The sequence below is a fragment of the Limanda limanda genome, chromosome 4 (assembly GCF_963576545.1).
Source record: "Limanda limanda chromosome 4, fLimLim1.1, whole genome shotgun sequence".
NCBI lineage: Eukaryota > Metazoa > Chordata > Actinopteri > Pleuronectiformes > Pleuronectidae > Limanda > Limanda limanda.
The window spans coordinates 21,219,108-21,246,254 of record NC_083639.1 but is presented as its reverse complement, the minus strand read 5'-3'; the positions used below and the strand labels follow the sequence as shown (position 1 = coordinate 21,246,254).

Sequence of the window (27,147 nt, the reverse complement as noted above, 5' to 3'; positions counted from 1 at the left end):
TGATATCCAATATTTCTTCTCAGATACTCGACCATTACTGACAGTAATCCATCAATTCACGAAACTTCCATTATGCTACAAACTGTTTACTCTAATCAGCACGGAAAACATCCTTATCTTGGTGATGTTCTCCATTACACGTGGCATCTAGTGCACTTCTGTCCGTCCTGGGGGAGGGATCCCTCACATGTGGCTCTCTCTAAGGGTTCTTTGTTCTTTTTACCCTGTTAAAAGGGTTTTTAGTAGTTTTTCCTTACTCTTGTTGAGGGTTAAGGGCAGAGGATGTCACACCTTGTTAAAGCCCTATGAGACAAATTGTGATTAGTGAAAATGGGCTATACAAATAAAATTTGATTGATTGATTGATTACTTCACATGTTGTTTTTGCGAAAGCAGGTGGAGCTCTCAGATGAGCAGTAGCTAGAAACAGTCTATTTTCTCTCTCTACCATTTTAAACTTGGAGCATTGCTGTTTTACGCAAGGCCAAGTCTCTTTTGTTAAACTACTATTTACAAAGTGTTGATTTTAGCCGTTAAAGTCTCTGTTCCATCTCACCTGTCACAGGAACAATGATGTTATAGCTCGCACTTGGTTACAAAACTGCCCCTTGCTGTTATTACGATACAACCTTTAGGAAGCGGTTTACGTGGACAAAATGTGCAGTACGTGCAATATGAGTCAAGTTAGATCCAATCAAAAGTATTGATTGTCAGAGATGAAGATTTGGAAAGGCCTGGCAAAGATCATTGACAACCTACGGGTCACAACGTGCTATAGATCAAGTAGTCCGGCAGCTGGTTACCATAGCTTAGTTTATTTTAGCTTAGCAAGTAAAAGCAGTAATGTTTCATGCTTTTGCAATTTAAAAACATCGCACCATTTAAATGATTGGAAACTAGCCCGCTGCTTATGTCATCAGGAGATGAGCAAGGTCATTTCAAGGTGAGCAAATTCATAATTAATACTTTTTCAAAGAACAGTTTGGGCCTCATACAGTTGCATTGTTGCTTTGCCAGTGCAGTTAGAGGTGTTACAGGTGTATCAGGTGTATTTTAAATAAAACATATTAAATTTTTTTTCCAATCATAAAAATGAACGTTGTCTCTGTTTTTAACTGTGTATATAGTGACTCATAAAACATTTACAAATGTGACATTACTTGCAAAGCATTAAAGATTTAAACTTTGAAATTCATATTTAATTTTAATTCTTGCACAAAAAATATACAAAAAACTGTATTTACAGCTGCCTTTGTCAGCAGCTCCTCGTCCGTTTGTCGGTTTATGAACCTTTTGTGTCTATTAGCTGTATTTTGTAACTGCCTGGATGTTTACCTGCCTGTAAACCTGCCCGCCAGCTTGTCCACACATCTACATGTAAGCCTGTTTATTTATCATTAGACTATCTTTACTGAAGGGGCCTGGAGTTGTGTTTGCATTTGTTTCCAGTAGGGTGACAATACACCTCTAGGGTATCTTGCCTGTAGGTACGGCAAAGTGCACATTAGCCAGTTTGTACAATATATATATAAAGACTCAACAGCTTCTAAGTTGTGTTGAGTCAGCACAAAGGGCGACTGAGGATTGGAATTGGCAATATATAGATATATAATACCTTTGCAAAAATTATATTGGCATTATAGTGACTGGAAAACTGGGCCTGATTACCCTGGGTTCCATTTGGTGAGGTCCATTGAAAAACGTGAATTGTGTGCGCGAATATGCAGTAGTCCACGACACAGTGTTTGTTTTTGGTTGTGTTGGCTGAAAGTTGTTTTTGCGTTTGCTTATATAATTGGTTGTGTTGTGTGTTTTTTCATCTCGACTTGTTTTAAATCTGTTTATTTTGTTTACGTGGACGTGTAAGATTAAGCAGACACGGCCAACCAATGATAGTCTATTTACCAACAGTTTTTTTTTAAACCAAATACTTCCAATATTTTCTTTAAGAAAAGTTAACCACTTGCTGCTTCGAGCTATGTGTTTATGTGCAGATGTTGACACGAAGCAGGAAAGGGAAAACGAATGTGAATCGAAAAGGAATACTTTCAAAAAATCATGTAAAGTCAACTAATAACATTAATAAAAACAATAATTAAAACCAGAATTACTCAACCCTGCAAAGTACCAACTATAAAATACAATTTCTAAAATTTCTAGGACTGCAAAGCAGTACTGGGCGTCCCAGAGCACATGCATTTTGAAGCGTTGCGTGCGTTTTGCCTGAAAAAAAAAAAATTACTGAGAAAATATTGACACATAGAGCTGTTCAGGCTTGGCATAGAATGCCATATTTATTAATGAGAGACTTTTGTACCCCATGAAGTTGAGACTCCGCTAGGCTCAACCAAGGCTCTGGATATGAAAAACGGATCGAAATGGGGGTTTGGGTTAGCAGGGTCATAGGGAATCATTGAAATGAGAAGAGAGCAGATTCGAAGTTTGATCGGCTGATTGAGATCATAGAGAAATCTGATTGGATTACTGAAACAATACCCACAATCAGCTGATTAGAAAAACAGAGAACTGTGAATAAATGAGAAAGATGACGTTCCTGATAGACATTATGCTGAGCTTCATTAGTGTTTTCTTTTTGAGACGCAGATTTTATTTGTGACCTTTTAACCTTGTTTCATCTGCTAAGCTAAGCCAAGCTAAATGACAATACATCAAACAGATTTTAAAAAGATCATTTGATCATTTGAATTAAATTGAATTAACGTTCAAGTCTGTGTGACTGTTACCTTTTCTCCCTTTTCCCCCCTGTCTCCCTCCAGCTGCCATCATGTGGTCTTCGCCAATGTTGCAACGCTGAAGTCCCACATCCAGAGCGCTCACTGTGAGACCTTCTACAAATGTGCTCTCTGCCCCATGGCCTTCAAGACTGCGCCTGGCACACATTCCCATGCACATATACAGCATCCAGGAGTGAAGGCTGGAGAGCCCAAGTAGGTCTTTGCAAAATTTGTGATATATAAAAAGTTCTCAACGCAATCTGTTTCAATTTTATGCAACATTGAATACAGAATTCAGTAAAGGCTACGGAAACTTTTATGCCTTCTGAAGTACAAAAACTTGAATTTCAATGCTAAATTCAATGCTCAATCACAGATAATTCAAAAGCTCTTTACTCAAGAAGATTCCAACCTCACATCGACACATTTCCTTTGACTTCTCTTTGACCCGATACCCATGTCCAATTCATTTTTCTAAGGACAATCGTCCTCGCTGAGTCATCAGTTGCAGGATTTGTGGGTGTAAGACATGGCGGCTTAACCTGAGTTTGTTTTATTCCATATGGCAACCTTTCACTGACACTATCCCTCATCAGCACTACTGATCATTCAGGTGTTAAGGAGCAGGTTCTCTGTGTGGTTTCAGCTCTTGTTGTGCCTCAAGCCTAAAGCTGCATTACCATCTGAATTTAAACCATTTACACTGAGCTGAACTGTATATTTCAATACATTAAATTATATTTTCATATCCTGATCTGACATAATTTTATTATCAAAAGTTTCTTTAAAACATAAGTTGCAGCTGAAGGTTTAATGTCTTTATGTGAAACAAAACACTCATCAACAGCTGGGACTCTAAACACTTATTTCAGTTTCCTAATAATAATAATAACAACAGACGAACCCTTTTATTCCAACGTCACATCATCGCTCTTCCTTCCACACTGACACATTTCCCTGTAACCCAACACCCATGTCCAATTCCTTTCTCTCAGGAAAACCTTCATCGCTGCTTCGTCAGTAGCAGGATTTGTTGGAGTTAAGGCTCTTATATACTTCTACGTATCCGTTTCTCGGACAGGTCTCAGCGGGGGACAAAGAGTCTTTTTGATTTTTACTTCTCCGACGACTATCCGTCTAAAAACAATTCCCCGCCAAACCCATAGGTGGCGCAACGGAAGACGAGCTCAGAGAAGCCTACCCCATTTGGGAAGAAGAAGTCCACGTGTCTCCGTTGACATGTTAGCTTGCGTCCCACACACTGAACCATGGCAACTAACAGAACTAAATAAAGTGACACCCAGCGGGTCAAGATGCTGATGTCATCGTTTCTTAGCGCAGCGATTCCCCGGTCTTGTTTCCGAACTGTGTTGCTGATTCCACAGCTTGAATCTGCTTGAGGCTACATGTAGCTAGAAGCTAACCGGAGCTAGCTCCCCCCCAGCTTCCACACACAGTCAGCAGGGACTCCCGGCACTAACAACTACTATCCAGTGTTTGCTTCTAACCTGACGGTATTATAGAAACAGTGTCATGATAGAAGTGGAATTAAAGTCGTGACGGCGGGTTCTTGCACTGTTACCACCGCAGTTAGCATGGTGGCTAGCCTAGCCCGCTAGCCTAGCCTGCTAGCGCCGTTTTGAAAGCTCGTTATAACCGTATGTGACCGTGCACACATGCCCTCAGTGCTCGAACGAGCCACCGTCAGCCGGACAACTCCGCTGGCTTAACACACACGTCACATTAATCGTAGAATCATAGTTGTGTTCATATCTGTGGTTGTGTTTGTGTTTGTGGCTACAAGTAAACAGGAAGTTTGAGGTCCGGAAATACGGAAATGACGTCATACGGAAATGATGTCGTTCGCGGACCAATCACAGCCAAGAGCGGTCCGTCGGGTCTCAAACATGAAGACGGATAGTTAGAAAAATCAGACGTGTACGAAAAGCTGTCCGAAGCACTCGGAGAGGGCGTTTCACGACGGATAGGGTGGTCTTATCTGTCCGTAATAGAAAAAACGGAGAGGCATAAATTGGCCTTTAGACATGGTGGCTTAACCGGAGCTTAACATGTTTTCTTAAGAACACAACTCAAGTAACAGCTGGGATTCGCTTAACACTTCTTTCAGTATGTATGTACCAATTGAGTATTGTAACGTCGTGCAGTCAATTCATATTACACTTTTGTGTGTATTTTTCAGGTTGATCTACAAGTGCTCCATGTGTGACAGTGTGTTCACTCAGCAGTCCCTGCTCTGCGCACACTTCGACCAGCATGTTGTCAATCCCAAAGTCTCAGTGTTCAAATGCCCCGACTGCTCCTTGCACTACGCACAGAAACAGCTCATGTTGGACCATATCAAAGTAGGATTGAAGAACATCATCATTAAGTCTGCAACAAAACATCATGCAAAATTAAACGATTTCTATTTAAATTCTCTAGAAATGTTTTGCATACCAGTCTTAATGATATAAATTCAGAAATATGATTAAATCTGCATGTGTGGATCATTCATCCAGGCCATTCATGGAACCCTGAAGACCATCGAGGGTCCACCAAACTTGGTCATCAACCTTCCTCTCAGCATCAAGCCCACAAATTCTAATAACAGCACTAACACCAGCAATAACAACAAAAAAGATGGAGGAAATGTTAATCGTCAAGACAAGGGAGAAAAGAAACCTTCAAGTTTGCCACAAAAGAAAAGCAACAGTAAATCCTCAGCAGGTCTCAAGAGCCCTCCAAGCTTAAGATACAGATGTGGGGACTGCAGTACCCTCTTCAGTTCCAGGGAGGTCTTTGTGGCTCATATGAGGCATGAACATGCCAAGGTGAATGTCTGACTTCACTCTTATAGAAGTTTTTTTATTTGATCACATCATGTTTTTGAAATACCTTGTCAGGAAGTGATTTCAAAATGGAGAAGATTCTCAGCATATTTCTAGCATAGAAAGACAAATAATCGTGTTTGGAATGGGCTTTTTTCTTGGTCTGTGGTTATTCTGAATGCAGCTGTCTTTCTAAAATGTGTTAAAGTGACCTGAAGTTCATGAGCCCCGGTAAAGACCTGCTGTTGTCAGGATCGACATGGTAACTTACGTTTATGAATCCCAGCTGCCACCGCTATCGAATGCTAGCTGCCTGTTTATATGTATTTAATCAATATTGAATGTACCATGTATCCAATTTCGACCAAATTGGACACTGCACTTCCTCTGGTCCAAGTGTGAAGCCGATTAGTTGAAGGTAGCTTGAGATATGCGAGTCACATACAGACAGACAGAGTTCTGGAATTAGATAGATAAATGGTGTTCATTAAGCATTTCTTTAGGTTACCCTAGAGAGGGAAACTGGTAATGGGCCTACTGGAGCTGGACCCATTAAACGTTAAGATTATTTTCAGCGTCTTTCTCATGTGGTTCACCTGCGTCTCTGCAACCAGTATTGTGGCTAAAATGATCCTAAATGTGGGTTGTGTATTTTGCATGACTTTTATAAAGACACTGCTGGTACAAAAATTCCACAGAGAAGACACAAATGTGGGGGGGAGCGAGGTGCAGGTGTGCGTGTGTGTTTATGTGTGTGTGTGTGTGTATGTGTTCAATGATAAAACCTAAAGTGAGACAAAAGCAAACAATTTTGAAATGTCAAACCCCAGATGTTTGTGTCATGTTGTTCAATATAAACAGGCACTATAAACAAGGACTGTGTATGAGTGTGTTTTGACTTAGTCCTGTTTTCCCTTACTTATTGCATAATGACACTTGTACTTTTCAATCTAAATAGTAAAACAGTAAATCATCGCCTCCTCCCTCCCTTCATCACCTCCTCCCTCCCTTCATCACCTCCTCCCTCCCTTCATCACCTCCTCCCTCCCTTCATCACCTCCTCCCTCCCTTCATCCCCTCCTCCCTCCCTTCATCACATCCTCCCTCCCTTCATCGCCTCCTCCCTCCCTTCATTATATGTGTAGTTTAGCTTGATTCATCATGTATGTGGCAGAAAGACAGTTATGTGGCAGGGAAACACTTTGTCTTCCCTCTGCATTAGATGTGCCGTTAATAATGCTCCCTAGGGCTGTAGCATGGCTGTCCCCTGCTTCCTCCAGATGTGTACTGCTGGTGTGTGTGTGTGTATACGTGTGGTTATGTGTGGGCTTGTGTGGGCTTGTGTGTGTGTGTGTGCATGTTTATTTTACAGATAGGTTTAAGCAGTAGTCAAATTTCCTGTGTGTGGACAATAAAAGATTCTCCTTCAAGTGTCCTGTGTTGGTTTCAGAGGAAATTAAAAGGTTTAATTTAAAGAGGTTTATATGTGAGCGCAAATGTTCGAGTGAGAGCCTCTGGAGTTTCTGCTGAATTTCTCCCACTGGGCCCCCCCGAGTATAAATTGTGCAGAAAGTTCGGAGGAGCCAATGTGAGAAGGAAGCAAGAGGTCCTCCGCAGTACTCACTGCAAGTGAGTTGGTGTGTTGTAACCTTTTAACAAGAGACAGATGCAAAATAGAAAATTACAGAAAGAAAACCTTTGTCTCAGGGTGAAAAAGCACAATGAGATGTCAAGAGAGCTTTTGCTGATCGTAGCTGACGCGGGTGTCGATGTGCCCGAAACAAAATCAAGTGATCTTTGCAGTGGAATTAATACGTTAGGTCCTGCCTCTGCCTGCTGCAACACCCCTCACCTGAACAAAGGAGATTTCTGTGTTGTGAACGCGCCATTGCGGGGAATCTCCTGCTGCATTGTTTATGTGCGAAAGAAAACTTCTAAAGAAAGTCAAGACCCAATTCTATGGGTTTCCTCCAAAAGGACATCACTGAAAAACGGCTTAAGTTACACTTGAATCTGAATGGAAACCATCCTCTTTAATGAGCACCTGCACTCCCAGAATAAACTTAACAATGACCTGTAAACAGTGGAACAGCACCATTCAAACAGAACCAGAAGACATCTGGAGAAGAGGATTGCAATGCTTGAGACTTTTCAGCCATGCATGTTTCATTTCATCCTGTTACCTTGACATCATTTGACCCAGCGCTAGTTTCCGTATCAGAGTGTTTTCCCTGTTGTCACTGGCAAGCAGGGCAGAGACTGTGATGGCTCTACAAGCTCTTGTCTAACCTGCATATCAGAGTCTAGAAACAAAGGGTGTTTGTGTTGTGAACTTTTTCACTGAGAGCCATAGTTTCCATTGAAAGACAAAGCCCTGAGAAGGGAGTGCCTTCAGTCCATGGACTAAGTTTAACATATCCATAGTCTTATTCTGCGTCCTCAGATAAAACTATATCTTGGGGATCATACCGCAGGGCAAAATCGATTCCCTATCATGATGATAATCGGATTATTATCATTACACCATATCGGACTGACACACAAACACAGAAAATGACCCTTGACGGTTGCTGATTTCCATAATGCCAACAACATTCATAGAATAACTTCCCGTTTGGCCACATGTCTTCAAAGTATAAGTACAACGTTCATGTTGTTTGAGTGGAATTATAGAACTTTTATTTTGAGCAAGGGTCTGAAGATTGTGTTGATTGATTAACAGACTTCGGAAACAGTCAACATGCAATGCTTTAAAAAATAAAAGCAGTTAGGTAAATCAGTCAAACATCTACATACATCTAAGACACTCACATTAACAGTAATGAAGCAAATTCAGTTTCATTTTACGGAAAAAACATTGACCATAAAACTTCATTGCATGTAAACCAGGTGGGAAGAAAACACTGCACCATAGACAGTTTATAAAAATCTCAGTACAAAACATCCACACAAGCAATAAAAGTGACAGTATATTGTAGAACTGCTTAAGGAAGACTCACTAATGACAAGATATTATTCTGAAGTAGCTGCAGAGCTCTCTCTCTCTCTCTCTCTCTCTCTCTCTCTCTCTCTCATTCTCTCTCTCTTTCTTCCTGTACCAGTGTCTCAACACTCGTGGAGGCGTGGAAGCTGCGGAAGCACTGAAAAAGGGGGAACAATTGCCTATAAGAAGTGGACACTGCTTAATTATCCTCTTGTTGGATAATTAAGCAGTGTCTTATTTTGCAGTTAGACCTTTCTCTTATAGTCCAGGGTGACGAGCTGGGTGCAGCGACCTACATTTTTAATTTTTCATTGACATCTCCAACCCACTTTGTTCTTTTGTCACATCTGATTATGATTGGTTTAAATGAAAAAAAACTCTTTATTTTTCATTGCACATCTATTGTCTTGGTATCCCCTCTAATATGTCTCCAGTTGAGCCATTGTTTGTTTAGGGAGGCCGTACCATTTCATTACAGAGGCTCTTGGGAAACTGCTGTCAGTCATAGCAGATATACATCTACAGCATCTTCACTTATCTGAACTGTAAGTGTAAAAGAATCAAGGGACGTAGCATCAATTAGGCTGCACCACCAACCTTGTAGAGTGGGCAGGTACCTGGAGGGCCCGGGACCCTCAGAACCCCCAAAAGCCCCAATGTATGGCAGTTGTCTTGAGTAAACTTGATCAACTGCGTCATAAAGTGACTTCAGTCTTGACCCAGGGACAAAACTGAGTTTAAATTTAACACGATATGGAATTGAAATTGATAGTACATTGTTTTTGGCAAAACTTTCTCCTCTTATTTTGCATTATACAAGATGTATACAATTCCGCAGGGAACATCCATATGAGGAGTCTGCTGTTTAAACAGATAATGAATAATAATGTTTAAACAATAAATATCATAGGATAAGTTGTATTTCTAGTCCACATATACTGTACATGAATAAACATATGACCCATCGAAGTGTCTTGTAAACTGTTTTTTGTTTATGTTTGGGTTATGTTTATGAATGTTGTGGGTCAGTATGTTTTCATTTGTACTGTGTTATACTTGACCCATTAACAAAGACTCTAACAATGACTGATTTACTTCATGAACATAACAACACACAAGAGACTCTGTGTGTTGTGTTGTTTTCCATTTTGATATGTTAAAATCATTTGCTTGTGGCAGTTAAGCGTCATTCACTGCATCATGGGACACTGACTGGGTCAATTTGAGCTGTTGCCTCAAGAGATATCTCATGATGTGAGCTGAACAAAACAGGTCTGATGAGTCATCTTTGAAGTTTGGGCAATTGTGGAATTATGTCGATTTTACATTTGGAGGAAGGAGGTAAACCTCATGGGAATCAATGCTGTAAGTCTGAGTGGTTCTCTGCATGTGAGCTCAGCAGAAAACATCAGACCCAACACAAGCAGAGAGAGGCGGTGGACTAGTGGCAGAAACTTGGACTATGGGCAGAAAAGGTCTCTGGTTCGACTCCACGGAGAAACAACAAAAAGACGAACCTGGATTGATCTGTCCAACAATCCAAGAGTGTTGTCCCTACCCTGTCTAGTGCCCTTGAGCAAGGCACCTTACTCCCCTAACATCTGTGTCTGGCACCAGATGGGTTAAAAGCAGCGGTTGAATTTCCCCTTGCATGAGTGTGCCTGTGCATGTCTGTGCATGTGTGCGGTGGACTAGTGGCAGAAACTTGGACTACTGGCAGAAAAAGGTCTCTAGTTCGATGCTGGTTCGACTCCAAGGTTCGACTCCACAGTTTCAACAAAAACTTACCTGGATGGAATAACAACAAAAGACGAACCTGGATCTGTCCAAAAAATCAAAAGACTATTCTCCCTACCCTGTCTAGTGCCCCTGAGCAGGACACCTTACTCCCCCAACATCTGCTCCCCGGGCGCCGTACATGGCTGCCCACTGCTCTGTGTGTTCTGACAAATTTCCCTCAATTGCATGAGTGTGCCTTTGCATGTTTGTGCATGTGTGTGGGATAAATAAAAATGTAAAATGTATCTTAAGCAGCAGAGGAGTGCACTTCCTCCCCAGGCACTCCTCCTCTTTGAAGCTATTCTGATGGCGTGGATTTCGAATCACTTAGATAGAGATAGATAGAGTACTTTATTCATCCCGAAGGGAAATTAAGTTGTCATAGCAGCCGGTATATTTGAATACAATAAAATACAATACAATAGAATACAATAAAAAATATTGAGGTAGAAAGAATAAAAAACAGAAGCACAAGATAAAATAAAATAAAATAGGCAGATAAAGTGCAGTGGCAAGATGATGTTAATAGTACTGATGATATGATGATATGATGATATGATGATACGATGTTATTGTTAGACAGTATATAAGAATAGTACAGTATATATAGTATATAATATAACATAATATACATTTATATATGATAGTAATTATACCAATATAAAAGCAGTATATAATAATAATGGCAGCAACAGTATATATAATAATAATAGTAATAGTGATATAATAATAGTAATTATAACATGTACACATGTATAAATATGTGTATATAGACTTATGTTTACAAAGAATATACAGAGAGTATGATATAATATATGATATATAGTAGAGGTATGAATATAAGTATTTGACTATACAATAGGTAATATAATATACTATGAGTGTAGGAATATGTAGACAGAGTGTGCAAAGACAATATTATTGTATAAAATGATATATAATATCAATATGGTTTATATGAACACATATCACATATGATGTGAAGTAAGTGTATATGGAGCGGAGTGTTGTACAGGGTACACAGTGCAAGGAGACAGGTTTAGTGCAGTTCTGTGATGGTGGCTCTGACAGAGGTAGAGGAGTTGTACAGTCTCATTGAGGTTGGGAGGAACGATTTCCTGTCTCGTTCCTTAGAGCAGCGGGGTTAATGAGTCTGTGGCTGAAGCTGCTCCTTAGCTTGTCCAGTGTTTTGTGGAGGGGGTGAGAGGGATGGTCCATGATTGCCAGCAGTTTTGCCAGCATCCTGTCCTCCACCACCTCCTCCAGGTTGACAAGCTTAGAGCCAACCACAGACATACTGAACCTTGTCCAACCACATTGGTCCATTGACCTGCCCAAATACCCTGCGTGGTGCAGACAAAGCCCAGTTGTCCACTTACCACCTCAGCTTCATACAACCCCCATATCATCATGGCTGAGGGGTAGAGTGGTCATCCTCCAACCTGAAGGTCGGCGGTTCGATCCCCAGTCTGAACCATCTGCATGCCGAAGTGTCCTTGGGCAAGATGCTGAACCCTCAATAGCCCCCCATAGAATAACAACGTGCTGCAAGTAGATGCACTGTATGAATGTGTGTGTGAATGGGCGAATGTGAAACTGTACTGTAAAGCGCTTTGAGTGGTCATCATCAGACTAGAAAAGCGCTGTATAAATACAAATCCATTTACCATTTACTTGTTACATTAATAGGTGCCTCCATTATTGTGTACGCCATCAATAGACCACATTGTATCCATGCACGCTGTGATCGCTGTATATTCTTTGTATACATAAGTCTATATACACATATTTATACATGTGTACATGTTATAATTACGATATTATATCACCATTACTATTATTATTATATATACTGTTGCTGCCATTATTACCATATACTGCTTTTATATTGGTATAATTACTATCATATATAAATATATATTATATACTATATATACTGACTTTTAGACTTTTACCATCATCTTGCCACTGCACTTTATCTGCCTATTTTATTGTATTTTATCTTGTGCTTCTGTTTTTTTTATTCCTTCTACCTCAATATTTTTAATTTTATTGTATCGTATTGTATTTTATTGTATTCAAATATACCGGCTGCTATGACAACTTAATTTTCCTTCGGGGATAAATAAAGTACTCTATCTATCTATCTATCTATCTATCTATCTATCTATCTATCTATCTATCTATCTATCTATCTATCTATCTATCTATCTATCTATCTATCTATCTATCTATCTATCTATCTATCTATCTATCTATCTATCTATCTATCTATCTATCTATCTATCTATTGTCAATACTTACTTCTTACATTAATAGGGGCCTCCATTATTTTGTGTGTACGCCATCAATAGACCACATTGTATCCATGCACGCTGTGATCCACCATGAACACATGGCAGTCAGACTCTATCGAAGGAGGTGGAGGTGGTGGTGGTCGGCCTCGGGGTGTGAGCTTGTTACCGCGCAGACTAGGCTCGTCGTGCCCCAGCCTCCGTTACGACGCATTTTTAACGTGTCTGTAGATTCTGGACCGACGAGAAGAAGAAAGGAGGGAAAACGAGGGGGTCGCGGATCCAGGTTTTCAGCAGTGAACCACCGCTGATGTCGGAGGAAGGCGGATAACCACGAAAAGTGCCCCCCTCAGTGATTAAAACGTCTTCAGGCCATTTTAATCCAAATCAAAATGGCCTTTAACTTGATTAGAAGTGGATTTATGCAGTCAGATCCAACGTAAACGTGATCATCGAAATCTCGCGATTTTTTTGTGTCTGGAAGGCTCATCCAAGTTACAGAGCCAGCTCTTGGTTCTTTAATTAAAATGCATTATTTTGACTTGCATATACATTGGGGTGTATTATTTATGTAAACTTGTGGAATGGGTTGTGATAAATAACAGAATTACAATAATGGTCACCAGCGTTATAAAGAAGTGTAGTGATTCTGAATAAAAATATGAAACTGCGATAGGTCCATGATGTGGAACAGTAATAACATGAAATCCTAGCCTGTTCATTACTTTATTAACATTTAAGTGCTCATTAACCTTAGAATCCACAAATGTCTGGATAGCTGAGTTCAGACATGCATTGAACTCCACAGATCCTCCGTATTTTCTCCGGAGGAGGTACATGCGTTAACGCAAATGTCCAAAATGCAACTTTCTCCGCCCGGCGTCGGGGAATAAAGTCTGGAGCAATTCAAGATAATTTGATTTGTGAACAGAACAGGGTATCCAGGTAGTTTCACTGAAAGCAAGCAAGTGTGGGGGGGTCTGATGACCCTTCTCACATGCAACAGACACAAAAAGAAAAATATCTCAGTGGTGATAAGAGCTGACTCTGGAGTCTGTGTGTTGACAATAATGCGGAGGATTTGATGCTGTTGAGTCTGTGCAGATAACCCTTCCGTTGTGTTGTACATGTGTGATTGGCAAACTGGGTAAACTCCCTGGCCGATTCTCAATTTGCAGATCTCTTTTGTCTGAACCTGTCCGAGCCGGAAAGAGACTAAAGGCCGGCGCATGCTTCTGCGTTTTCACGGGCCCGGAGACGCAAGAGCCCTTCCGGGCCCCTCACGGCCCTTCTCACGTCCTTACGTGCGTCGGCCAATTTTTCTAACTAGACGGCAAAGCCCCGCAAGCGTCACCCGCCCGCAAGGGCTGTGATTGGTCTGCTAACTACATCATTTCCGGAGTCGCATTTCCGGTTCATGCCCGGAAACCACGGAAGATTTAGAAGAACGAATATGGACCAGATAGAAGAGCACTTGGCAGAAGAGATCTGACACTATGTCCACTAGTATAACCCGTCACTAACCGGCGGATTTTTCCGCCAGAAAAAGGCTCTGAGGAGCCGCCGTGGCGATGTAAATAAATCGCTCTTCTTCGTGCAACACAGGAAGAAGAGCCGACTTCGACAAAAAACATTACTGCGCCTAGTGTTCTGGCGGGGAATTGCATGGCAACACGCGCAACGGTTGGAAAACCATGAATGAGAACGAGTCCTTCATTACAGCTTCGTGCCTGCAGGCCCCTGACAACGTAGAAGCATGCTCCGGCCTTAACACCTGGACCCAAACCCAACAGGCGTTCTAGATATTTATTTGTGTCTAACCCTGACTCGAGTCAGATGCTGTTAATGTTTGCAGCTCTGAGTTTGTGTTTCCATAACACTAAGGGCAACGTTTTATGTTTTACCAAACTATATTTTTTATTTTGAGAAATTTCAAATGAGCTATGTAGAGTTAAAGGTACAGGGTGTACAGACATCTAGTGGTGAAGTTGCATGTTGCAGCTGAACACCCCTCACCTTACATGAAATAGAACGTGCGGTAGCCTACACATTGATCTGACTTGATCTACAGTCCCTAAAAGCTCTTGTCACATTGGTTTCTTATTCAGCGGTTTTAATTGAGTAGAGATTGATGAACGCACATTTCTTTTTCCATTAACCAGCGTAATGTTGTTCATCCAAACCAGGCTTGCTGGTTTTTCTTATGCGAAACCTCTCATCCCTTAGTGAAGTAAGGCTGAGCTGAGAATCATCGGTAGAGCATTTACTTTGTGAACAGATACTTAGTTTAAACTTTATCTTATAATCAGTTTTCAATACATAAACAATTGGGAGCTAACTTTTTGCACATCTGAATACAACAACACACCAAACAGTAGATAACTATGCAGATCCTGCTTAAATAACACCTACATTTTGAAGTGACTAATCATGTTGCCTTTGTTGAAAGTTCGCTGGTATATGGATCAGGTCTGGGTTTGGTTTTGCCCGTGCCACACTTGCTGAGGAACAGCTTGCATTTCATTTGCATACCTATATTAACAGATTAGAGCTGGCACAGCCCCGGAAGTCACACTGCTCTTCTAGAGATTCAAGTTCTCGCACCGTTTTTTTGTGCATTCTTTGTGCAGTTCACAGCATAATAGACGGAGAAAATAATCTTTTAGCACAGTTTCAATGCATATTGAAAGAGGTTCAAATATTTCATGAACATAAATGTTTGCAACACTTCCTGTAGCCTATCAGTTTCAAAATAAAAGCACTCCAGTTTTTCAGTTGACTGAATCCATTCATTTGGTTTATAAAAGGTTTATATTGTGAAATATTGAGCCTCATACTGTATAGTACTGGTATTTATTTGAGTGCATAGGACTAAAACCGCGACACGCAGCCAGTACGTGGCGCAATAGACGCCGGTGTTGCTCGGGCATTGGAGATCATTGCAGGTAATAGGTCAACTATGGTGATGGGCTTTTAGTTTGTATGTAGAAGTCGGCTTGAACAGAACTCTGGTGTGTAGAATTCACTGTGATAAAACACCATATCAAAAAACAGGGTTTGCTGTGACACTACAAACTGAGTTGGAAAACCCTTTTGTGACGGAATCAATGTTAAAGGGAGACAGTTAATTATATTGTTTGGTCGATTAAGTAACCTTTTAATATAGATTGGTCTGGTTTGGCCAATATCTGCATAGCACGCTTGTGTTGGGGTACAGGTTTGCCAAGCTCCGACCCTAATAATCATTAGCTCCAGCAAGTAGAGAACGTTAAGCGGCAGCTTCTTATTTTTATCTTGTGCTGACCATCGCTGTCTCAGGTTAAAATAACATTGCTGGTTGTTCATCTTAGCAAACCACTGTCTAACACCTCCAGTTTCTGCAGCTCAAACATTTCCAACAGGCAGAGACATCTTAGCACTTTGCTTCATTTCAATGTTGGGGGTGTTTTTTCCCAATCCAAAGTAACTTTTATTCTTAACTAATGAGGTTCACAGATTTTTTGTTTTGGAACCATTATCTTCATTATTTTAAGCATTCAATAAACAAAATTCTTATTTTTTTACTTTTATAACTAAAAGAAAAAATGCCCATGAGTTTCCACTGTACAATTTTGACATTAAAAATATGGAAACTGCTGTTGCCTTGCTGTTCAATTATAAGGAACAATCCAACAGGATAATCAGATAACTATATGGGGCTTTATATTGCTTACTGTAAAAACATTTCAATTATATCTTTCCACTCTAAAGCTGCTTTCAGACATTCCCTGAACAATGTGAGAACATGGCAGGACACACACACACACACAACTCGCCTCCTTCACTCCACAGCTGCTGGAAAGTGAGTGCCAGTCAGCTGGGCCGCGCTGAATGCTTTGGGGGAAGGACTGAATTGCCGATTTGGTCTCTTTCGGAAAAAAATGCCAAATAATCGTTTCAACTCGATTATAGTAGTTTGGCGATCCTTTGACCCCATAATCGTAATCATGATTAAATTTCGATTAATCAAGCAGGGCATCCCCCACTTGATTCCTGATACTCTGCACTCGTAAAAGTGCAGAGTATTGTGCATATTAAAGTGAAAATGTAAATAAATAAGATCTGTACAGTAAGAAATATAAATGGAATATTACAGTTTTAACAGGAATTGTAAGATATAAGGATGATGAATACACTATGAGCAGGATAAAAATATAAAAATGAATACACTATAGGCGGGGTAATACAGTAGTACAAAAGTAACAGTAGTGCAAATGTTCAAATGATCAGTGTTTGGAGGAGGGTGTGTGGCAGTGTGTGGCAATAAGAAGTATATGAGTATCAGTGGGATGGGAATTACAAATATGACAGAAACCATCTTTAAAAAAATTATTTAATATGTACCATGTTTCATCCACTTACACGAACAAGGCAGGATTTATACTCATACAGCATCCAGCCACTAGGGCATTAGGAATATGATTTTGCCATCAATTTTGTCTCTTAATGTACAGTATATGGTCTGAATATGTGAATCGACAGATTGTCAGTTGCTCTCAATTCTCCATAGAAGAAGAGTTGCATAATAAATCCAGATGGAAATGTATTGATCCAGTGTCACACAATACCGTCAAAGAATAATAAAAGGTCAAAATAAGTAAAAATATTGGGATCCCACATCCACAAAAATATGTTCATTTTAAAATAACATGTGAAACGGATACGACCTCCATCCAGACAAGCTTTAGTTCCCTATGATATATGCGGTCACTACTAACACGCCTCAAACATACCACATGACCATTTGCATACACTGGGCATGTGATTGTAGCATTATAAAGTGCAGAATATATTTAACTGCACAAAAACAGCGAGCAAGGACAAGGTCAGTAACACTTGTAATTCATTATCTATGTTGCATTCACATCTGGAAAGTTGAGAATGGCACCGTTTGTTTTCTTCCAGAAAAGGGTCACGTGATTGGAGTGTGACAAATCAGGGATGAAAAAATCCTGACTGATATGACCCAAACAGGAAGTGAACATAGATGTCTGTTTGGACAGACAAGTAACAACTGGTCAATCAACTTGCTCTGCATAAACCTTTGCCACCCCTGGGCCATTGAGCCATCAGTTATGTCGGTCCCTGGCCCATGACGGAGACTCGCTGCGTCATATATTGATCCCTCAAAGAACTGTTGTCTGGTGACTCATTAGAACTAAAATGGTTGGAAAAAATTGTATCTTGCGCTCTCTGATATCCTTGAGGTGTGAATAATGATGTGGCGTGCATGTCACTGGCTCATGTTTGGGACTTTTGCTGTGGTGTGTTGGCCTGCTGTTGTGATCTAGCTTCTTGAAGGTTTATGGTGCTGTTAACCACTTCTACCGTCCCGTTCCACCAACACCACCACACTGCTCCAGTGTGTTTTTGTCCACAGACAGTTTTCCGGGCAGATCTAGTTTGTGATCACCAGTTGTTCAGTGAACACTGCACTTGATGCAATTGGGTTTAGAAAATGCATATAAAATTATTCGACCCATTGTTTTCTTCTTAAACCTTCTAAGATTTGTGTCTAAAGGGTGATTTTCAAATACCCTTTGACTTTCATTAAAAGTATTAGTGTTTTTATTCACAGTGGCATTTAACCTGAACAGTATCTCAGGTCCGTGTCAGGTGCCAGGCAGATTTCTATAGGTGTGTGTTACCTGAACTATAGTTGGCTGTGTCATCTGAGGCTTCCCTGTACACTTTGCTAAATGAGCCGTTGAAACTGAAGGAGGGGGTTCAGTGTCCAGTTCAGTGCCCCCAGCTGGAGGCCGTTTGTGGCCTCCTACACCAAATAATACTAAAAATACAGCCGAAAAAATTGCTGCCTGATGAATTGACATCTTTGTAGACATGCCCCCATCTTACAGCATACATTGATTTGTCTAATACCAGACATGGGCAATGAAGGTTTTATTTCCTGTTGAAAATATGATCTAATGCACCATTTGTTCTTCTTCACAGGAACAGGAAAGTGGTGAACTACTCACAATTCAACGAGTCTGACGATGCAGGTAAGAGAGGTTTCATGTGTGTTTGAACGCAGTGTGTATGCAGTAACAGCACAGATAGAATCCTGATCCTAATTCATTTCCTGACAGAACAAAGTATTTAAAAACTGTGAAACAAAAATTAAGTATCACCATGAAGTGGACCTGATTATAGATTATTAACATTGTTGAATCCATCCATAGCTATTTAAGCCTTATCTCCCACAGTGGAAACAGTAAAGCAAAATCTCTTCGCAACTAGTACTTGCTGTTTAAAGGGATAGTTTCAAATTCACCCATAATCTACTCACCACTATGCAGATGGAGGGCTAGGTGAAGTGACTGATAGAGTTTCCAGGATAAACATTGTTGCAGCCAAGTTGCCCTATTCTTCCGATGTATTAAAACAGAAAGAAAAGATAATGTCTCTCCGCACTGCTCATTGGGTGTTGGGTCTTGCGGACACTTGGATGACACCACAGGAGCAGTATGGAGGCATGTTTTTGTTTTTTTCCTGTTTTATTACACCCGAACAACAGGTCACAATTGACTTCAATTGTATTGGATTCTGCTGCAACGCATCAGAATGTGCACCCTCAATTTTCAATATTACTGCACGTGGTTGCTTTTGCAGTCAAATATTAACTCACTTTATATATAGTGTTATAAACTGTTACTGTTATAATATAAGTGCTTTAATTTACAAAATAAGGTTGTCAATTCAAAAATCTGACTACCACAGTCAGTCTATGACAGTGGTCAGTGGTCCCCACACTGATTTGACATTCATTCAGTTTAGACTTGTGCGCTGCATAATTTGTGGAATGCTTGCGCCCTCTCTTCTCTCTCTCTTGCATACACTTACTCACTCACTCACACACACACCGACAGAGACTCAGTCTTTGTATCTCTACAGTTTAAATGTAGTTTGAAATGACGCCACAATATAAGCACTGATCATCACATTATGGTCAAATACTTTTCTTAAACGAGTAAATCTTTCTTTATAGCTGCACATTCATTGTTGTATTTACACGTCAGGGTAATCCCGCCCCAGCCTCTAACATAGCGGTTCTTACTTACCAGCAACCAGTTCTTTAGCTGTCAAACACAAAACTGGTTACAGATCAGGCACTGGCTACGAGGGGCTTGAAACTGCCCTGGTGGAAAAGGCTTCTCAGGGAACTAAAGCTGTTAACTGTGCACGGCAACACCTCACTTGATGCATATTTAAAATTGTAAGCTAGGCCTGTCACAATCAATTTTGTTGGACGACATATTGTCGCAGAAATTATTGCGATTATATTGTTGTCGTCATTTTGAAACCATTTTATACCAGCTTTAAATTTTAAAGAATATTCAGTCATAAATAATAATTTCCTAGCAGATTGTGTGTGTGAGTGGCTGTCTGTCTGCTCGTCTTCGTCATTCTGCACACACAACCTTGTGATTACATCTATTTAGTTATTAATCAATGGTGTCGGATCATGATTGTACCGGTCACTTCAAATCTGATGTCCTGGCTGCAACCAAACGTTTTGATAAGATTTTGGCATGGCAAGCTGCAAAACATGCTACCAGCAGAAACACGGCTTTGAAATCTGATTCGAATAGACTAAGGCACACCTGTAAACGGTTGCAATCCCATTTAAAACCACCACCCATTGGTTTAAATAGAAAAATTCCCATCTCATGTATTTTTGGCATCTAGTCCAATAAAGAATTTGGAAAGGCAGTCTGAACAAGGCCACAAGTCTCTTTGTTCATTAATCCTGTTTTGACATTAATGCTTTTGAGGAACAGTAATAGGTCAAAACTTCATATTAGGCAAATACAGTTTGACTGTTTCTCAGCATAACAATTATGTCAAGTTTTACGCACATCTCCTCTATAATGTAGTCGTAGCCGCTGTTCACGGTTGGTTCACAACAATTCGACACAAAGGCTTGGAGAGGCCCTTCAAAAACACAATAGAGGACTATAGCGTACATCCAATTATCACCATTGCAAATCAAAGACATGTCTAGAGACTTGAATAAAAAACAATTGTCTGAGAAGTTGTCCATGTTGAGTTCAGCGAGTGAAAGATGGAAATCTTGTCCTTTCTCCATAGATGAGGAGTATGGCGATAATAAGCCGAAGAAGGTGCGCCCAGCCCCTCGTGAGCCCAAGCACAAGCGTTCAAAGAACTCGCAGGATGACAGGTGAGTCCCTGGAAGAGAAGGCTATAACACGTTCAAATAGTACATTTACTGCTGTGACAATTTTGATAAATTGGATGATTGTATAGTGATGTTTTTTAATTCACACACGCGTACACAATACCCATTCACATATTTTGCACGGATATAAATCAATCCTGTGCCATCTGTTGCTTAACAATATCAACACTGAGAGGAGCAGATGTGGCCGTGAGGGTCTAGGGTACAGCAGCTCCTGTGTTAGCAGCCAGATGTGCGGAAATGTGTCGGAGTTGATGTATTTTACACTTGTACTCCTACAACGATCAATGAACATGCCTGAAGCCAACATGCCAGAAGCCAACATGCCAATCTTTCTTAATATTGGGCAGCAAAAATCCTCCCCATTATCCCGTCCCGTCTGATAATTGTGCTGTTGAATCTTCATGTCAGTGTGCTGCACCTTACAGAACTAATACGAGGGAATTCATTTTGTTCAGTGTATTTGAGAAAAAATAATGTAGCAAGGTGTTGATTTTGCTAAAGAGCTTTTTGATACAAAAAGAGCAGTTGTCAGCACATATCCAATCTTGCATGTTTAAGTATTGTTCCACATGACTATGTAAAATCTGTACCATGATCCTGGTATCCAGGCTACACTTCCTCCAGTTGATAAAACTTTGTTTTTGCCTATTCTTTGTTCCAGTGAGGAGTCTGATGAAAAGGTCTCTAAACCCAAAAATGATTCAGCAGGTAAGTCTGTTAGTTTTCTGATTTAGACAAGGAGGTTGGCTCATGTACTCTGTGAAAACTGCAGGGTTTTTATTAGTGGCAACTGATCAGCTCACTGACTTACCCCTGTTTCACTGCTTCAGAAGACTTTGGCAGCGAGGAGGAAGACAACGAATTTGGAGAGGAGGAGGATGAAGAAGGAGGAAGTGACTATGAAGAAAAGAAAGGGAAAAAGGGAAAGAAACCCAAGGTGGTGGAGAAGCCCGCCAAGAGAGGGCCAAAGAGAAAACGGCCTGCAGGTAACAATCCAGGTTATTCCTTCTACAAAGTAGCAGGTTTTTTTCTTTAAATTACGGATAAATTCTTCATTAAATTATATTATACATTTGTAGATCTGCTTTGATACACAGTATAAATAGTGTTTCACATTTATGTTATGTACACTGGTGGCCCATCATATTCTAATTTGTCCCACCACTGTTTCATTATGAACCAAAACATTGGTTTTACACTTCTCATAATAACATCAAAGAACTCTAACTTGTTGTATGCAATGCTGTTTGCAGCGTGTCCTCGCTCACGTTGTTGCGTTTTTACCGTCCACGCAGGTAGGCAGACCTCATAGTTTCAGCTGCAGTTGTGGCAGCAATGCAGTTCCTTCCCTCACATGAGAAGTTATCTCTCACTCTTGAGTCTGTGTGCCTTCCCACATCAGAGAGACCTTTGAGCTCATCGAGGTGCACCCCTGTTACCACCATAGATTAAACTACTAAACGCCGTGAATCGATGTCCACCACGAGAAAACTTTATTTTTCAAATTAAAATCAAAACAACATTTTTATCGCCCTGCACAAAGAGAAATCAATTAGTTGATTAGACCTTGTGATGTCATGATTTTAGAATTAGAGGCTGTGTGAAGTATAGGAATAAACACACAGCCAGACACTTTTGGTGCTTAAATAGGATGAAGAGAATATAATGAGTGGCTTGACCAAGGCTCTGGATAGAAAGACTCCATGTGTATGGGATGGAGGAGGGTCGCAGTGAATCACTGACGGCCAGAATTAGTTCAGATTTAATTAACATTTACCATTTAATGTCTTGAAATCTCTTTCTGCATCCTGCTTCAGGTTTTAATTTGATCGACCTTAAAGGGATGTAAAGTAGCTTTAAGTAGCACTGCGTGTGAAAAAGTATAGAGGTAGCTGAGTGAGTAATTTGCCTCAAGTGATGTCTTCTGAGTGTTTATGGGTTGGGCTTGAGGATTTATGGTAGAAATTGTTGAGATTAGCAGACATCTGTCAGCTGCTAATCATCCTTGCTGCAGGCTACAATAACTCCTAATAGCATAATACAGACCGGTTAAAATAGGACTCCCGCCCGCCCCTTCGCCTATGCGATTCAGGCCAAATGGGCATGCTGTGTAAACATAGTGCTTCCCACAATTGTGAACTCTTTGAGGATAACTTGGATATGACATGTTTATTAATATGTGTGAGTCAATTTGATCTGGCTCTTTTGTTAGTGCTTACTCAGCTTCTTTAAGACTAAAGCGGCTTTCAGAAATGCACTGCACTCCAGAGATCCTCTGCAGTTTCTCCAGCGGAAGTGTATTTGTGAATTTCTGCTGCCTGTAACCCTAGTAAGTCCACAGAAAGTCCTGGGGAGCCCATTTGAGAACACAGCCGGTGTCTATGTGCTGTAAACAAAAACACGTGATCTCTGCAACGGAATGAATTCTGTTGTGAATGTGTCTGAGTTGAAATTCAGATGGAGGGAATTTCCTTATATACAAAACATGACAAATTGTGTGTGTTGTGTTTTGTAGATGACAGTGATGAAGACAAGGAAGTAAGTCGAAAGCGTACAGTGCGACAGGCGGCTTCCAAGGCAGTGTCCAAACAGAGGGAGATCCTGCTGGGTGACGCAGGCAGTGAGGATGAAGAGCAGGAAGAACAAGAAGAACCCTACTTGGACCGTATGTACTACTGCAACAATTTATTCAAAAAAGAATTGTTACTTTAACCTACTTTAAAAAAAAAAAAAATTATATTTGCAATAATTGTTGGTAGCAGGCTTGGTTAACTGTAAGGATTATGTCAGGTATATAATTCCTGATATTACATGAACTTGTATCCAATTAATTACCACATAGTGTAGGAACTGATGGATATATGTCCCAACTCTGTGTGCAGCCGACGAGTCTGGCAGCGATGAGGACTTCATGGTGGAGGATGACGATGACAGTGACTATGGTCGCTCCAAGAAGAGAACCAAGAAGGTGATTCGACGGGGACGGCCAGAAAAGAAAGAGAAGAAAAGCCCCAAACCACGACTAAAGGCCACAGGTGAGATGTCCAATCACAGCCACAGACATTGAGGAGAAACCCTGCAATTAAACATCTACCTATGTATTTAGTTTGTCCTGGCAAAACTTCTTCTCATGATCAGACTCCAAGGCTCAGAGGGACAGAATATACATGTTTTTGTGTTTATTATTTTTCTGCCAATTCTGCTCAAGTTGCCTTGAGGTTTGTTAAACCACATACAAGTTTAAGTAGATGATCAGTGGACCAAACTTCAAATGTTGCATATTGCAAATTTTTCTTTACCCTTATCCTTAAATCTGAGGATTTCACCTCTTAGCATATCGAAAGTATTGAAACATGTTAAATGTATCTAAAGTTTAGAAAGAGCCAGGCTGTTTCCCCTTTTATGTTAAATACTTCCTTACTGGAAACAAGACCCTTGATGATTTTACCCATCAATAGTGAGACTGGACATGATCTGATGATGACTAACAGTTCTGTGTTTTTTCCGCAGTGACACCCAGCCCAATGAAAGGAAAGGGGAAGGGGCGCCCCAGCGCCAAGGCCCTAGAGAAGAGCTCACCCAAAGAGGAGGAGGAGGAGGAGGAGGAGCCCGAGAGTCCCCTGGAGGAGGAAGAAGAGGAGGTTGAGAAGAAAGAGACCGCCCCTGCCCCCAAAAAGACGAAGGAGGCCGCAGGAGGAGAGGATGAGGAGGAAGACGAAGAGGAGGAGGATGGCTCAGAAGAGGAGGCACCCTCTGGAGAAGATTAGAAGATGGTACCTGTTTGATGCCCATCCTCCACGTCTCTCTGTCTCTTCTCTCTTTTTTGCTTTTTTTTTCTCCAGTTTTTTGTTGTTTTATTCCTCCCGGTGGCCTGGCTCAATAGTTTGGACTTGGTGTGCTTTTTCTTGTTTGCCCCACCCCACACCTCAACTCAGAAATTGTGATCATGTATTGTCGACAGTCAGCCCGTCCCTCCCTCTGTGTTCATCTTTTATGTTATTGGTTTTAGTTTTAAAAACTCAGTCTCTGAGTTTCTGCCTTTTTGAAAAGCTCAGTGCTTATGAGCATCCGTCCCCATCGTGGACACACAAGTTCACAAGGTTTTCTTTTACCCCTCTCCTGCGATCATCTGCGATCCGTAACAACTGCCCACACTTTATTTTCCCTGTTCACTTTACTGATATCGGTCCTCTCTGGGAGTATTGTTCAGAGTTCCCCAGTATCAGTAACTAGAGCGCTGTATTTACAAAGTCAACACACACAAACACACACTCACAGACAAAGGGCTGAAGCCTTTAACCTCTTTGGTACTTGTGCTTTTAAACCAGGAGCATGTTTTAACAGGGCCACTTTAGTTTTTAACCTTTAATTTTATTTTTAAAGAACCCAACCTCTTGCAGACAAATCCATGCCCTTACCTCTTGTGCGGCTGTGTGGAGAATGAAGCGCATTATTTTAAAAAGTATTTCTCTTGTAGCTGCAGCTTCTTAGATCAACCCGATCAAAGTGTGTTAGTGGCAGAGTGATGGGTCACTGCTGAGTGTTTGCTACGAGACCATCTGACACTATAACACATTTCAAGCCAACATGTGTGTGTTTTTATGTACTTGTTTAACTTCGTATGCCTGTGGGGTAAATCCTGTAAGAGGGTATGGCTTCTATTGTTTCTGTCGGCCCATAGCATTGTGTGGAACGGTTTCTGTTGTTACATGTTTGGCTTTCGAATGATGCTACATGAAGCATCCAAGTCCCTTTTCAGATCACATCATCCTCCCCTCACCGCACGGCTGCAGCTTCTTCTTATTCAACCGGTTGTGCCAGGCACCCCTATATCTTTTTTGTTGTTTTTATGAAATGCAAGAAGAGATGTTTTTTTGTTTTGTTTTTTTTGTTTTTTTTTGAGGGTTAAAAAAATGAATGTTGTTTTTTCTCCTGTTGGTTCATTGTTATAATTCTCTATTCAGATTTTTTTTGTAATGTTTGTTTTTTAAGAAAAGAAATAAAATGTATCTTGATTTTAAAGAAAAAAGTTGACCCTATCCAATCTGTTCTGCCTGATGGTTGGACCAGCCATCCCTCCCTTCTTCACTCCGGTCCCTGCTCTTTTCTTTCTTCTCTGCGCCCCCTACTGTTGCTATCCATGCCCTTTTGTTTCTGAGTAGTTTTTGTTGCTCACGTTAGTGTTTCAAAAGCTGACACATTTTTAAATCCAGAGTGGTACAGTACTGAGGCTCAGAAAGGGATGAAATGACGAAGTGGGTAGCTCAGTATGTATCTGGCGTTCATTTGTCTATTAATGCCTTAATTTTCGTTGAGTTTTCAGTAGTGGCTCTGATATCATCACTAGAGGCCTGAGAATGTAATCTGTCCTTCTGTTTTAGGTCTTTGCTACAAGCAGCGAATTAGTCTTACAACAAGTCAACAGTTTGTACGATCAGCATAACATCCAAAGCCATAAATGATCTCAAAACTAGTGACTCAGAGATCAGGTGCAGCACTTGTGAGATTGTCTTTTATTACGATAAGTAATGTTTGATGTCAAAGCAAAAAAATGGAAAAAGAAAAAGTTGCTTTCATGGTCTTGGAACTAAACCTAATTTATTAGGCGTTGGTCAGGAGTAATTGTGATTGGTCCTAAGGCTGCACTAGAAATCAGTCCTAGATGTGAGCAGGACCCACTCGAACCTAGTCCCTGGTTCAGAAGCACATTTGATTGTTTTATGACTGTCATTAAAAGGTTACTGTGTTTTTTCTATATTCAGGTCCTAAATTGGCACTCAGTCCTTAATGTCATTTTAAGACAATTGGATACAAACAAGGAATACATAAGGGGGAGAAAAAAACGTTGTTTATACGGATGTAAAGCTCGGAGAGCTCTGTTTGCAGTAGGATCAGACACTGTCTTGTAGTTCACAGCAGTGAGGGCTTTGAGTGAGAGTCCTCGCCATCATCCCACCGGAGGCACATGGCATAAGGCTATGAATTTCTCCTTTCTCATCCATTCTACGACTTCTGTTGTACTGTTTTTTGATGTTTCTTTTCTATCTACCTTCCGTTGTACTGGCAATGTAAAAATGTACGCCAAGTTGTGATTCTTACAGAAGACCAAGTGGAGACACTTTTTGTCAGTAGTGGAAAAAGGAACGTTGAACTCTTGAATCTTTTGCATGTTGTGGAAAAAGTGCGAAGCGATGATGCAATGGCAATATTGTGGTCTTACAAAAAAAGTATTAACAACGATGATGTTTTGGTTTCCCAGCTTCTAATAAAGGCAACCTACTTTTTA

The 27,147-nt window shown here is 40.6% G+C and overlaps 1 protein-coding gene across 1 annotated transcript; it reads left to right on the top strand.

Moving 5' to 3' along the window:
* The first annotated feature begins 923 nt into the window (after nucleotides 1–923).
* Nucleotides 924–27,147, top strand: LOC132999604 (DNA ligase 1-like). Its single transcript, XM_061069306.1, has 11 exons — nucleotides 924–943; nucleotides 2,778–2,948; nucleotides 4,936–5,098; nucleotides 5,255–5,550; nucleotides 18,611–18,660; nucleotides 20,750–20,840; nucleotides 21,523–21,569; nucleotides 21,692–21,847; nucleotides 23,377–23,526; nucleotides 23,744–23,896; nucleotides 24,372–27,147. The coding sequence occupies exons 1-11, from the start codon at nucleotides 924–926 to the stop codon at nucleotides 24,626–24,628; spliced, it is 1,554 nt and encodes a 517-aa protein (XP_060925289.1). The 3' UTR covers nucleotides 24,629–27,147.

What these genes read in the sequence shown, in the direction of transcription:
- LOC132999604 (XM_061069306.1), top strand. Translation starts at nt 924, where the DNA reads ATGAGCAAGGTCATTTCAAG. An exon ending in GTGAAGGCTGGAGAGCCCAA is followed by an intron (nt 2,949 to 4,935) that starts GTAGGTCTTTGC and finishes TGTATTTTTCAG; the next exon opens with GTTGATCTACAAGTGCTCCA. An exon ending in AAAGAGAAAACGGCCTGCAG is followed by an intron (nt 21,848 to 23,376) that starts GTAACAATCCAG and finishes TGTGTTTTGTAG; the next exon opens with ATGACAGTGATGAAGACAAG.